Genomic DNA, 14847 nt, shown 5'->3' on the forward strand with positions numbered 1-14847 from the left:
TTATAGAATGGACTCAACTAACCACGACCTAGACCCACCAATGCTGGGGACCTAGGGATATCTTATTCTAAGTATTGCAAAGGAGCCTGTGCATGTTGGTGGTCCTTAATGAACACAGTGTTGACTTTATCTTCCATTCTCTCTCCCCCTTCTCAGCCGAATGAGACCAGGAAAACAAATGGGAAAGCTCAGACACTCCAAAGAGATGGCGGCAGCTCCACAGGATACGGCTGTTCAAAGGGAGCAACACGAATGAATAACTCTGGTGGCCTCTCACGTAGTTCAGTAGGCGTTGAAAGTTGAAACACAGAGGTGGAGTCCGGGGACATTGCTGGGTTTGGTAAGGTGCTTGTCTGTGCTTGAAGCCCTGGGTTTGATCCCCAACACCATGTGAATGCAGCGTGGTGGTGCCTGTCCATAGTCTCTGTACTTTGGAGGCAGACGCAGGAGGAACAGAAGTTCACAGGTCAAGTTCAAGACTGGTTTGAGGGGCTGGAGAGATGGCTCAGAGGTTAAGAGCACTGACTGCTCTTCTAGAGGTCCTGCGTTCAATTCCCAGCAACCACATGGTGGCTCAGGACCATCTGTAATGAGATCTGGTGCCCTCTTCTGGCATGCAAGCATACAGGGAAGGAATGTTGTATACATAATAAATAAATAAGTCTTTAAAAAAAAAAAGACTGGTTTGAACCACATGAGACCCTCTCTTTATACATACATACACACACACAGACACACACACACACAATCTCACTACCAGCTGAACACAAATCCACTTACAACTCTGGGACTGAACCAGGGACTCACGTGTGTTCTGACCCACAGGCACTATTTTTTCTGTGTGTCCACTGTACTCATCATTCCCAACATGGATGCTTGCCGTGAGTCATCAGTAGGGCAAGTTCTGGGCAGGCAGAGCATATTTGAGGTCCTTGAAGAAAGGGAACTTGAGCAGGACTTTGAAAGGTAGGTAGGTTTGTCCGTCCATTGCGGCGCACCGGTCCACAGGCACTCAAGCTGGACTTCATCCACCTTTAACCACCCCAGCATCTCTATATAAAGATGTCTGGGTACTGGGCCAGGCGTGGTGTGGCCCTATCCCTTAATCCCAGCAACTCAAGGAGTAGAAGTAAGTAGATTTCTGTGAGTTTAAAGTCAGCCTATTTCTACCTAATGAGTTCCAGGCCAGCCAGAGCCACAAAGTGAGACCCTCGTCTCTCAAAACAAAACAAAACAAAAGTCTACACGTGGGCTGTGGAGATTCCTGCCTGGAAGGTTAGCGCCCATTTTTTATTCTTTGAGAGTCCTAGGAATTCCCCAACTCTCTGGGGGCAGAGGCCATTCTGTACCCCTAGAAATGATCTTGGCGGTTGCCCGCTGGTTCAGGATAAATCTGGGTTCAGTTTTGTTTTGTTTTGCTTTGAGACGGTCTCACGTAGTCCAGACGAGCCTCTCAAACTCGTCGTGGATAACCTGAGATGACCCAGATCTCCCAATCCTCCTGCCTCTGCTTCTTGAATGCTGGAAAACAGGCATGTAGCATGATGCCCCACTCAGTCTGGGTCTTCCGGCCTCTATCCCAGAAGCCAGGACTCCAAATGGGGCTGACATTATACGTGATCTCAGAAAGAACACAGGCTTTGGCAAGACTCCTCTGTGAGCATAGCTAAGGAGACAAGTCTGGGGGAAACAGGGGAAGTCAAGAGTGGCCAGAAAATTTTGGCTGCTCTGGAGAACACAGGAGCTCAGGCTATATTTAAACTCTGAGTCACATGACTAGACTCTACTTGGGCTGGAGTAAAACATGTTTTCTTTTAAATGATTAAATTGAGTTGAACTTTGTTGAAGGAAAGTTTCTTTCCCTCTGAATTTTTTTCTTCAGGCTTTAAGAGTTTCAAGATGAGAATTTGCTTTCATAAAGAGGAAACTTGTCAGTCATTCCAACCTAAACACACCTGTGCATCGGAACACCCAAATGCCATCGAGTCATGCATTTGGCCGCATCCCGTACATCTGGATGATCAAAAAACCCCATTCAGAAGGGGAAAGGAAGAGGAGGAGGTGTAAATACTGGCTCATCTCTGGTTCTCTTGGTAACGTGAACCAACACCAACGGCACAGGGCTGGTCTAGTGTTTATCCCACTTCCGTTTTTTATCCCACAGTTGGGAGAGCTTAACCCAAAATTCCACTTTCACAATGGGTCTGCCTTCCAGTATGGATCAGGGTTATTGGCAAGCCAAAACCAGAGAAAGCTAAACTCGGGATATTTAAATCACCCTGCCTTGGAAAGTGCTGGAAGGGAAGCAAGCAAAACATCAGCCTAGGGTGGGGTCTGGACTCTCGGGTTGGAGCCTTTTCTACAGCTAGACAACAGCAGTTTACTAAAAAATAAAAAAGCTTTGGCCGGGCGGTGGTGGCGCACGCCTTTAATCCCAGCACTCAAGAGGCAGAGGCAGACGAATCTCTTGTGAGTTATAGGCCAGCCTGGTCTCCAGAGTGAGTTCCAGGGCAGTCTCCAAAGCTATAGAGAAAGCCTGTCTCGAAAAAGCAAAAAAGCCAAAAACAAAAACAAAAACCTTTGTTTATTTAAAATAGCCAGTGAGAAAAGACTAGAATCACAATCATCTCCTGTCTCCCACTTTGTGTGTGTGTGTGGGGGGGGCATTGATTTCTTTTATTCTTCATTTAAATATCTTTTATTTCCCTAAGGTGATAACTATTTGGGGTGTTTTCCAGAGCTCTGCTTGAACACTCTGAGTCTCTGACCGGGTGGGGAGGGGTGAGGGGAGGCAGCCAGCTGGTGGGTGTGTACCTTGGTTCTAGCAGGGAGGGTCCCAGTCCATCCGTCCTGTCTGAGGTCTGTTTGCCTGAGCTGGAGGAGTCTAAATGTGAGGAGGCCACTGATGACAGGCTGCTTACTAGATCCGCTGAAATATTTCTACCACCCTGATTCCACTCTAGGCTCCAAGATATCAAATACCCCGACTGCTCCTCTGGGCTCTATAGAAGCCAGGCTAAGGCACCAATATGCTCTCTCCACCACCTCAAAAAGCCTGGGGGGGTCAGTGTCCCATAAAAGCACAAATCTCGGAGGCAGAGGCAGGAGACTCTCTGAGTTCAGGGCCAGCCTGGTCTACAGAGTGAGTTCCATGATGACCAGAAACCTTGTCTCTAATAACAGAAAACAAAAGCACAAATCTAGCGGAGCCAGGGTCGCTCCAGGCCTGTAGGAGCCTTGAGGGGTAACAGCTTAAGAAACCAGACTTACTGCCACCAGGAAACTAAAGAAACCAGAGACTGCAGTGAACCGGCTAGAAGGGCCCTCCAATCGGAAGCCAGAGAGGGGTGATGACCTTTCGACCACGAAGTTCACCCTATTCTACCCGGGAGTCTAGCCTTCCACAACTCAACCGTCCTACGTTTTTGTGCAGCCTTCCCTCCCAGGTTCACACGCCCACCCCAGAGTCTTAATTCCCCGCCCAGTGAATCTTGTTCCAGGGACACGCCCCTCTAGTGTGCCCCGCCCAAGGCCCTGGTACAAGCCTCTCAACCCGCACGCACTCCAGCTGGGCAGCCCAAGCTCTCCCCTCCCCTGGACATGCTCTCTCACTCACATCCCTGCTTCTCCTTTTCGTCTCTGTCCCCCCACCCCCGCTCACTTTGCCTCCCCTCAGTCCTCTACCTTGAGTCCCCAGAGCCCCTCTCTCCCCTAACACTGTTCTCCAGTCCTCACTCCTGATTCCCCCCTTCCCCTGGCATTTGGCTCTGCCGCCCAGCTCCTTTCAGCCAGTCTCTTGCTCCCCTTGCCCCCAGAATTACTTCCACCCACGCCCCATGAGACTCCCCCAAACTTCTCCAAGATGATCCCTACACCCAGCTTTCCCTCCCACTAGTCTACCCACACCGCGCCCTTTAAGGCTCGCATACCACCCTCACCCTGTTCCACCTCCTTCCAGTTCTACCCTATCCCGGCCCTCCCATCTCCTGGAGGTCTCCCGGCCTGTCACCCCTACCCGCTCCTCATTCCTCTTACCACCCCTCCCCTGGATTGCCTTCCTCATTTTCTCCCTGTCCCCGGCACTCCCCCAACTCCCCCAACCCCGTCCTGTTCATCTCCCGCGCCCCTGATCCCAAGCTACCCGGCTTCTCCATCCTCCCATTCTCCTCCTGAGCATCCCCCCCCATCAGCCTCTACCTCCTCCAGCCTCCCAGATCACCCTTGCCTCTCCATCGCTCCCATCCCCGAGACCCCCTCGACTCCTCCCGCTCATCCATCCCTCAGGGCCCCTCTTACCCCGTAGCTCCCCCCCTGCCCATCCCTCCATCGCACATCCCTCCCCAGTACTCCAGGAATCCCCCTCCCTGCTCCTCCGCCCCGTCCCGCCCGCCTCACTCCCGCCCCAGTCCGGTAGGGCTCTCTGGCTGCGCGCTCCAGGCTGGGTGCGAGCCATGGGCAGCGGCAGCAGCCGGAGCGGCCGGATCCCGAGGCAGCGGCGCAGCCCTGACAGGCGCCAGGCAGACACGGGAGAGGCAACCTCGGAGGGCGGCACAGCTGACCAGGCCCCGACGGCCGCGACGCAGAAGGAGACCGGCCCCGATCCCCGCCCCACGACGCCCCCCGGCGGCCGGGAGGAGACCCTGCGCCTGCTGGACCAATTGCTGGCCGAGTCCGAGACCTGGGGGACCCAGGAGCCGACCCCACGCGGCCCCGCCCGGCTTCCACCCGCGGTGAGTGTGGGCGCCTGTCTCTTCAGACGCATCCTTTCTGTAGCCCCAGTGTCCTCCCACCCAGGCCTCTCTCCCTACTGGGCGCCCCTGTCTCCAGCTAACCAACCCAGTGTCGTCGTCCCCCGCCCCCCACCCCGTTTGTCCTAGGTCGCTGTGACCCGTCCTTACTCCCACCCCTGCATATTCTCACTCTGCCTCCTTGGTGGGTGCCCGCCACTGTCTCTATTTTGGGGTGACTCTCAGAGGTAGCCTTAAAGGACCAAGTACAAACAGCAGTTGGCAGAAACGCCTAGAACTTCCTTCTGGTCCAGGGCTTGCCTTCCTTTCTCAGCGGAGCTCCATGCAGTCTGCAGCATCCTTGCAGCTCAGGTGGGAACTGACCAGCAAGGGCCTCCGCCTTGGCCATCAGGGGACACAGTGAGGAGGCAGTAAGTGGGTGGATCACCTGCCAAACAGTGGTTCGAAAACGCCCTGCCGCGTCGGATGCGTCCGGATCTTTGGCTCGCAATTCCCGCATTGCAAGCTATTTTTAAGATGTGGCTTCCTCATCTTCTCTTGCTGAACACTTGTAATAACACCCCCGCTGTTCTAGAAAAACAATGGAAAACCAGCGCTCTGGTTTGGCACGTCTTTGGTTATGCAGAGCTAAAATTCAGAACCGTCTTAGCGGCTCCTGGCTGGAAGGGGAGGCTACAGGCAGTATCGCTGCGGGCTGCCGAGGCAGAGGCAATGTCTTCTTGGACCCGGCTACCGGGCAAGCATCAGGGAAACGCCACTGGAACGGTGGGAAGACAGTTCAACCCCTGCACCCGGAACAGGGCTCTGTCCCACATCCCTCCTCCCCCACTGCCCTGTGGTGGTTTACGACGGGACAAGTCAGCCGTAGTGAGAACTGAATTATATAACGGGATTCCTCTAAGACTACATCAGCCTGCAGTTATGTAAGACCAACAAAGAGCAAACAGTGGGGAGATTTTGACATAGCAAGGAAACAAACTTTCGGTGTCATTTTCAAGTGCTTAGGGAACTTCAAAGGTGTGGAAATGAATGAACTTTCCCTCTCTTGCTGAGTATCCGCTGGAAGAGCATCCTAGAGACAGGATCTCCAGGACACTGTTACAGTAAGCGGGGCTTGCTTTAGGTATCAGGGGCAAAGACAGGTGCCCAGAGCGCTGGCCTGGGACCCAGGGGGACAGAACGATCCAAAGATCAATTGCACGATGCAGTGGAGAGAAGTCTGTCTGAGGAGTCCACAGGAAGGAGGGACAGGCATGCTCTAAGGGTGGAAAGGCTGCGGAGGTCTTTAGCATCTGTCTTGCTACATCAGGGGGTGTAGACTCTACTGAGAAGCATTTGAAGTCTGAAGAGAGTACAGTTTTTTTTTAAGATTTATTTATTTATTATGTATACAGTATTCTCAGGATTCTGTCTGCAGGATTCTGTCTGCATGTATGCCTGCAGGCCAGAAGAGGGCACCAGATCTCATTACAGATGGTTGTGAGCCACCATGCGGTTGCTGGGAATTGAACTCAGGACCTTTGGAAGAGCAGGCAGTTTTCTTAACCACTGAGCCATCTCTCCAGCCCGAGAGTACAGTTTTTGTTACTCAACAGCAGGAGAAGGGTGAATCAGACAGAAGAACACTTGGGGCACCACGATCCACCAGGGTGACTCTGGCTGTCCAACTGACCAGGTCCTGGACCCAAGCAGTAGCCGAGAAAGAGGTATGAGAAGGTAGGCTCAGGAAATAAAGTGTGTGCGAGTACTGGCACCGTACATCTTTAATCCCAGCCTTGGGAAGCTGAGGCAGGTGGATCTCTGTGAGCTTGAGGCCGGCTTGGTCTACAGAGCAAGTTCTAAGACAGCTAGGGCTACACAGAAAAACCTGTGACATCAGAGCAGTGGTCACCCTTTGGGAGGGGAGGGGGCAGGCCTCAGCTGTGTCCCCTGGACCATGAATGTTTCTCAAACTAGTGACTGAATCCCGGAGCTCCAGGAGAGACAAAATCAGGAAGTGAGGCCCCTGCTTCCAAAATCCCCACGGAGACAGAAAAGAACTGCAAGTTCAAGAACCATCCATAGAAGGTGGCCTTCCTTCATAACGTTTGAGACAATGTCCCCCCAAGCAAAAAGGACCCTTTGTCAGAACATGAATACCCTCTTCCTATCCCTTTCTTAGGAAAGAAGAACATTTTTCCTGATATTCATAATCTTCTAACACTTAGGAATTTTTGGGTTTTTTGTTTGCTTGTTTTGTTTTTATTAAGAGACAATCAAAATTAAATGACAGACCTTATAAGGACCTTCATTTAAACGCTGCAGCCAGTGAGCTGAGGTTGGAGCTCAACAGTAAAGAGCTGGCCTACCATGCATAAGCCCTTCACTCTGATCCTTCACTCCACCAGAAAGCAATGAAAACAGAAAAATTGTAACCACTGTTGACTGGAGCGCTTTCAAAACTGATTATACATTATCCCTGAATTATCATCCTGAATATCATGTTATTTTGGACTTTTATTTTTTTTAAAAAAAAATAGTTCTAGAGGGCTGGAGGGATGACTCAGTCGTTCTGAGTTTTTCCTACTATTGCAGAGGACCTGAGTCCCACCACCCACGTCAGGCTCCCTCCAGGGGCTCTGGTGCCCCCTTCTGGTCTCTGAGGGTACTGTACTCCTGTTCAAATCCACACAGACACAGGTACAAATAATTAAAAAATAAAATTAAAACAAACAATACAGTTTTAGCTAATATTTTAATGAGTACTCAAGTCTCAGTCTTGCGCTAATTCTCTCCATGCTCACCCATATTTTTTAATATTTTTATTTTTTAATGACATAATAATTGTACTTATTTATGGAGTATGAGATAAAAAAAAGTGCTAGGATTACAGGTGTGTACCACCATGCTTATCTGTTCAGGCAATTTTTTGAGGCTGGATTTATTTGTTTTAGTTTTGTCAAATTGAGGGTTTAAGAAAAAGATTAAAAGTTAGGATACTCTTGCTATCTTATTTTATTTATGTGTATTTATGTCTGTTTTGAACTGTCCCACTTAAACCATCTCATAAACAGATTTTCCCCCTGCTCGTATCCTTACATATTTTAAGGGACATGAGTTAGCCTACTAAATTCCTGCCCTGTAAGTCACAGACCCAACCCCCTCTCTTGTTACCATTTTGAATTAATTTTTAATCTCATGGCCACATGAAGGGCCCGAGGCAGAAATCCTTTCCCAGAGTCAGTAGCTCTCAAATATCGTGTTAGTTGGGGATCTGAAACTTCAAACTCTGCAGAATGGGAAGGCTGAGTAAACCTGTGAAATTTGAATAGGTGGTTTTAAAAGTTGTTTAGTAATTTGGAAGAACACAGCAGCACCCCATTAATCAGTTGTCTCTTCCTGGGTAAAATGAGCCATCTGATATCGATTTATCCATGCAGGGTGGGGGCAGGGAACAGCAGTGTTCTCCCACGTTTTCAAATGTTTGCCACCGTGGGGGAGGGACAGAGATGGGGCTCAGCTAGGTCACGGAGTCACTGCACCGCCTCAGCCTCAGAGTACCTTAGGCTGGCAACATCTGAAGGTGCTTACAGAGAAAAATTTGGTTCAGTACCGAAACCATCTGTTCAGTGCTTTCAGTACTAGGGTAGTAACTCAGTGCTCTCCCTCACTTCCTGCTGCCCTGCCCCCAGTCAGGTGGTCTAGGAAGTCATAAAGAGCACCTGCTGTCACTGAGAGATAGATAGTATCATTTTCCACAAGCAACAGTGATACCTTCTTTCGGAGCTGAGTGACACCTTGCTCCCTGCGTTTGCACAGTTTCTGATTTACTGTAGCCCAGGAGGACTGGGGGGCGTCTTGTCTGCTGCCACCAGCAAGCCCTTAGGGTGATCAGGACTTGCACTGCTGTGGAGTGTGAAGTGAATAAGCAATAGAGAGGAGCTCACAGCTGCAGACTGGACTCTCCAGAAAGACACACAGATGCTGGACTCACAGCCAAAGCAAAACAGCTCCGAGACAGTACCAGTGTGTCTGCAGTCAAGGCTAGAGCAAAGATCACGCCTGTAAATAGTGTGAAGAGTGACGCATAGGGTTGACTCACACAATGCTGGGAAGGCCACAGAGGGAGTCCACGCTGTAACAAGGAGGAGTCCACACTGCAACAAGGAGTTCACGCTGCAATGAGGAGTGAGTCCACGCTGCAACAAGGAGGAGTCCACACTGCAACAAGGAGTGAGTCCATGCTGCAACAAGGAGGAGTCCACGCTGCAACAAGGAGGAGTCCACGCTGCAACAAGAAGGGGAGTCCAAGGTGCAACAAGGAGACTCTGAGGAAGGAATGCTCCATGGGAAAGACAGCACCAAGGAGCATTGCGCCGTCAAGGAATGGAGAAACCTTAGCCAGAAGAAGTCTCCACAGTCATCAGATGGCCAGGGGAGCACTTCAGGAGCCCGGCCCTGGATAAAAGGATGGGGCATTCCACCAGGAAACCCCAGAAGTGGAAACCACTTCCATTTTCTTCCAGAGCGAGGCTGTGATGATGCTGCCCTGTAAGCACAGCACTTGGGAGGTAGAGGCAGACAGATTTCCGTGAGTTGGAGGCCAGCCTGGTCTACCTGGGGAATTCCAGGCCAGCTAGGGATACATAGCGATAGACTCTGTCTCAAAAAGAGTAGATTCTGAATAGAAAGAATTTTAAAATGGAAAGAAATAAGCAAATCCTTCGTTCAGATCTTAGGGGCAGGGTCCTGGGAGATCGTAGCCACAGTAAAATTCCAAGAGTAAGATTTTTTTAAAAACCAGAAGTGCCGTTCCTAGGGAGGGGGAGGCACAGAAGGCCTTGGTCCCTCCACAGTGGTCCCAGTCCTGTTAGGGTCAGGAATGGGTTCTCATGGGCGTCGCTTGCTGTTGGGATCCGGCGGTAGTCATGGAGGCCTGGGGCTTTCAGGGAAGCCACAAGGGAACACTTCCTATGAGGCCGCTAACCACTGTGCTGGAAGACCAGTGCCCTCTGGTGGTGAAGAGAGGAGCCTGACTGCAAAATCTTGAAAACTGCCTGCTGGTTGGTGGATTAGGTCCCTTAATGCTTTTCTGTCTATCATGTGTATGTGTCCACGGTAAACAAACAAACAACCCCCTCCAAATCAAACAAACCATCACCACAAGATGTAAAGTGTATTTTTACCAACAGGTAAAGTGGTTTATTTTCTGGGAGTTTTGGGTTTTGTTTTTTTGTATTTGAGATAGGGTCTTATGTAGCTCAGGCTGGCCCTAAATTCCCTTTGTAGTGTGTGTCTGGGTTAAACATGAATACTTAATGCATACTTGAAGACAGGAGGGCTAAGGCTCTTGAGAATGGACAATATGATCTCTAGAGGGAGAAGAAGACAGTCTCATGCTACATAGCATTGGACACTGGTGTCTGGAGGTGAGGGAAAGAATGACCTCATAAGAGCAAGTAATTGGGAGGCAAGAGACCTGACCTCAGCCCTGCTGGTTCCTCTACTAACTCATTTATAAGTCCCTCCCACAGCCTCAGTTTTCCTGGCTGTAAAACGGGTAACTGGGGTTCCAGAGTCAGAGAGAACCTATCCTGTTCTGATTTACAGATCCTGAGTTAAGCCTGGCGGTTGCTGTCTCTCCCACAAAGCTAGCGCGTTAATCAACTATACTGTGGGCACATTTTCATGCTGTTTCCTCTCCTCTCTCTCAAGGTGTCCCCAGAAAAGAAGAGTAAGGACGACCCAGAAGAGAGCTGTACCCCAGAGTAAGTATGGAGAGGGGCTATGTGTCCTCCGCAAGCCCACAGTGCTCCAGTTCCAGTCGCCTCAAAGCCCTCCTGTCCCCACCGTCTCCACCGTCCCCACCGTCCCCACTGTCCTGCAGGTCAGAGAGGCTCAGGTAGAGCTGGGCTGTCAAGGGGAGCCCAGTCACTCACAGCAGCGTGAGTTTTCTCCTGTATGTGGTGATGACCTGGCTTCTCTGTGGCCATTCTGGACCCTTCAGGTCCATTCAGATGCACTCACGTGTCCCGCTTGCTCTGCCTAGTGGTTTATCTGTAAAGAGTGCCCTTTGCTTTAAGGGCTTCAGAGCCTAGACAGCGATAGTAACCACCAGCAGCTCCAAAAAAAGTCATCAGAAGGAAAATGCACGTTAAACTTCTGTAAATTTCATGCTTGGTGCTGCCTGGTGGCTCAGCTTCTTTTTTTTTTCTTTTTTTCTTTTTTTGGTTTTTCGAGATAGGGTTTCTCTGTAGCTTTGGAGCCTGTCCTGAACTAGCTCTTGTAGACCAGGCTGGCCTCGAACTCACAGAGACCCACTTGCCTCTGCCTCCTGAGTGCTGGGATTAAAGGCATGTGCCACCACCAAACAACCCACCCCAAAGCCTGCAAGTAGTGGCCCAGAGCCTTTAATCCTCCTCAGGGGGCTGGGAATACAGGCCAGGGGGAGAGCGTTTGCCTGGCATGTGCAATGCCACAGAATGACTGCCCAGTACAGAGATAAAGTGGGCAAGGCGGCCAGATGACTCAGCAGGTAAAGGCGCTTGACTACCTGAGTTAAATCTCCAGAATCCGCATGATAGGAGAGGACCCAATACCCGTAAGTGTCCTTCAAACTCTCTCTTGTGCACCATAGCACAGTGCCTATACATATATGTACACACTCACACAAGTAAGTGCATGTAAACAAACACACACAAAAGAATGTCCGTGCTTCTAGTCCTCTGGAGCACAAGGACCATTGGTCCATGTCCCTCCTGCCTTTTCCTCTCTGGGGTCCCTCCTGTAGGAATATCAGCATGCCTGGTGGGAGCAGACAGAGTGTGGGGGAGGCTACAGCCAGTCTCCAGTGACCTTGGGTTTCAGCTTTCACATCTATTCGTGTCAGGGGCTGGCTGGCAGGGGTAACCCTAGAGGGGCTTGTTCCTGTCAGGGGGATTCCAGAATGCTCTGGCATTCTGGCAGGCCAGCCAGCTTCCTGCACAGCTCCCTGGCTTGTTCTGAGGGTATGCTGAACCTGCTATCTGCATTCCTTTTCCCCTACCAGCAGTCAGTAGAGACTCCCAGGACCGGGCTGGAAGGGCAGCCGCTACCATTGTGTTCTAAGCTTGGAGGTTGCAAACAGCAAACAGCTCTCATGCACATTGTTGCAGGCTTGCAAGGCTGCAACTCTCACACACACTAGTACTGTTCAGTCCCTCCTAAGCGCTCATCTCTGTTCTAGACACACGACCAGCACTTGAGCCAACCTCAGGTCAGTCTGGAGGAGGCAGCCCTTCCTCTTATGACGGAGACCGGGGCAAGGGGCAAATGGTCCGGGCCATACAAGTTACTGTGCATCAAAGCCAGCTGAGATCTGTCCTCCTCCAAAGCCCTTGCATATTCCCCTTTGCCCCACAGACACAGTAGGAAAGACAGGGCTTTGGCGGCAGGCTGATCTCAGGATATCAAGCTGCGGTACCCAGGCCTCTCATCCATGTTTTGGGAGACGTATACAGAGCCCTGGACTTTGTTCTTGGAAGGTCAGCCAGGAGCATCGGACGGAGCTTGGCATCTACCTTGGCCTGCCTCATCCTCATTGCAGGTCTTGGTGGATAAAACAGGGGACGAAGGCAGATATGAGCGACAGTGACCGTGTCTGTTGTGTTGGGTAGGAAGAGATTCGGGTGTCTCCAGATCAAAGGTTTTTGGTTCGGATGTTAGGATGAACCACTGAAAACACCGCTGTGGCTGCCAGAGGAAATGCGAGTTTGAAGGTGATACCCACCCTTGTTTGTGTTTCTCACCCACAGAGCTCCAGGCAGCAGCCACAAGAGACCCGAGGGACAGTCGGCCATCTCCTACGATTACTCCGAGGAGGAGTTGATGGCGAGCATCGAGCGGGAGTACTGCCGCTGAGCTGGCTGAGCAGTCTCGGTTACCACTGGCCAGGCTTCGCAGGCCTGTGAGCTGGGCTCCCGTTAGAGGGTACCACCTTGCTCCACCCAGGCCTGTGAGCTGGGCTCCCGTTAGAGGGTACTACCTTGCCCCACCCGTGGCCTGTGAGCTGGGCTCCCGTTAGAGGGTACCACCTTGCTCCACCCAGGCCTGTGAGCTGGGCTCCCGTTAGAGGGTACCACCTTGCTCCACCCAGGCCTGTGAGCTGGGCTCCCGTTAGAGGGTACTACCTTGCCCCACCCGTGGCCTGTGAGCTGGGCTCCCGTTAGAGGGTACCACCTTGCTCCACCCAGGCCTGTGAGCTGGGCTCCCGTTAGAGGGTACCACCTTGCTCCACCCATGGCCCAGCCAGAGCGAAACCACTTCTAAAATATAGCTCTCTTTCCACAGTGGTCTCTAAAGATTCGCCATCAGAGTCCTGCTGCTGGCCTGGCAGACCAAAACTAAGGGCAAGCAGGCCCTGGGCCACAGGTGTGGGGGCACTGGCACCTCCTCTCACACAGGGGGAGCCTGGCTGTGTGGTTCCCCTGAAATCTGAATTGTCGGTCCTTTCTGCTTACTCACTTTCCAAGTGGGGAAGGGTCGGTGCTGGCATCCCCGTACGACGTGAGCTTGTGGTGGGAAGCAGAGCTCATCGATGCCCTCTCTGGGCCTCAGTTTCTCTCTGGGAGAGGGGGAAGGTGGTAATCCTGGAGGTTCTTTGAGACCTTTCAAGCCGTCAGTCTGGCAGCTCTATCGTCCAGCCCCTGTCATCTCCCAGCTGCCAGTGTGCTTTGGCTATCCTGCTGAGTGCAGAACCGTATAGGAGCTGAGAGAGGGAACCCACACGGAGATAGGGCTTCACGGCAACTGCTCTCCAGTGTTCCTTTTGGCTGGCAGTCTGCCTGAGGGCTGTGAACCTTTTCTCCTCCTCCCTGCTTGGGTGGGAGGCAGTCAGGATAAGATGCCAGAAGAGCTTTTAAACATCGCCAGTGGACAGGTGGGGAAATGCAGAGAGCCTATGGGAAGGAGGGTAGGGCTTGTGTGGGCCCTATAGGGCCTGGCGCTTGCTCAGGTGTCTGAGGAAGCACCTGCACAGCTGGCGAGGGTGCTGGCAGAAAGGCTTCAGGGATCTGTGAGTGACGGCACATGCTTACAGCCACAGCCACCAGGCCAATGCTAGAGGATTCCTGAGAACGGAAGGCTACGTAGTGAACTCAAGACCGGCCTGGACTATGTCGTGAGATTCTGTGTCAGAAAACAGAGTAGAGAACGTTGGAGTAGTAGTAGCTCTGGCCAAGGCCAGGGCAGGTCTCAGCTTCTGCTGCATCCCCCTACCAAGACAGTGCTCTGCCCCAGTATCCTTCCTCTGCTGAGAGCTGCTGCTGGCCCGCGATGCTCAGAGCTCAACATGGAGCATCTCAGGAACCAAGGAAGAATGGTCCCTAGGGCCGTCCCCACATCCACAGTCCTTTGCTGCCACCTGGAAATGATTCTGTGAACTCTTGGGACTTGACAAGAGTGCCTTTGGGTTTGCAGCTGGGAGACTTGTGCTTGGTCGGAGCCCAGAGCCATCGGGTGTCTCAGTGCGCTGAGCATTGGGTCAAAACCTCCCAGAGCTGGAAGCTGCTTCTCGCCGAAGCTCAAAGCACTGCTTTTGATACGAAGATGGAAGTTATTCCTATTTTAATATTTTACCCTAAATATTACAAATGCTTATTTTAAAAGAGGTTAAAATATTACATTTTTTACCAAAGAATGAATCAGACTTTGAAGTTGATGTGAACTATTAACAGCTTTATGTATCATGTTTGAGTGTGCATGTTCATCTGATTAAGAGAAAATGGGGGCCGGGTGGTGGCGGCGCACGCCTTTAATCCTAGCGCTCGGGAGGTTGAGGCAGGCAGATCTCTCTGAGTTCGAGGCCAGCCTGGTCTACAGAGGGAGTTCCAGGGCAGCCAGAACTGCACAGAAAAACCTTGTCTTAGAAAACAAATAAATGAACAAAGAAACCTCCTTCAACTCCAAGGTTGTTCTGAACAGTGGCTAGCCAGAGCAAAGTGTGTGCCAACTGGCGAGCTGTGGCTCAAGGAAACTCAGGCTCTGGAGAGGCTGGTCCTGCCAGAGGTGGGCAGGAGTACTTCCTGCACTGTCCAGGTGTCAGGTACCCACTGATGTCCCTTATTGCTTTGCTGCTTCACGG

The 14847-nt window shown here is 51.5% G+C and overlaps 1 protein-coding gene across 2 annotated transcripts; it reads left to right on the plus strand.

Annotated features, from left to right (window-relative positions):
• The first annotated feature begins 2807 nt into the window (after positions 1 to 2807).
• Cys1 (cystin 1) lies at positions 2808 to 14454 on the plus strand. 2 transcript variants are annotated; one of them, XR_005284298.1, is made up of 4 exons: positions 2808 to 4730; positions 10443 to 10495; positions 12521 to 12743; positions 12793 to 14454. XR_005284298.1 is itself a non-coding variant. In XM_038319210.1 (3 exons), exons 1-3 carry the CDS (start codon positions 4452 to 4454, stop codon positions 12624 to 12626), a joined length of 438 nt encoding a protein of 145 aa, XP_038175138.1. In that variant the 5' UTR covers positions 2808 to 4451; the 3' UTR covers positions 12627 to 14454. The 2 variants fall into 2 exon arrangements, 1 of the variants encoding a protein (XP_038175138.1); XM_038319210.1 differs by having other exon boundaries at positions 12521 to 14454.
• Positions 14455 to 14847: the final 393 nt, after the last annotated feature.

Source organism: Arvicola amphibius, chromosome 2, assembly GCF_903992535.2.
Source record: "Arvicola amphibius chromosome 2, mArvAmp1.2, whole genome shotgun sequence".
NCBI lineage: Eukaryota > Metazoa > Chordata > Mammalia > Rodentia > Cricetidae > Arvicola > Arvicola amphibius.

Bases quoted from the DNA above. Each gene is read 5' to 3' on its own strand.
- Cys1 (XM_038319210.1), top strand. From the start codon at position 4,452: ATGGGCAGCGGCAGCAGCCGGAGCGGCCGGATCCCGAGGCAGCGGCGC. The intron at 4,731-10,442 runs GTGAGTGTGGGC...CTCTCTCTCAAG, and splicing joins CCGCCCGGCTTCCACCCGCG to GTGTCCCCAGAAAAGAAGAG. The intron at 10,496-12,520 runs GTAAGTATGGAG...TCTCACCCACAG, and splicing joins GAAGAGAGCTGTACCCCAGA to AGCTCCAGGCAGCAGCCACA.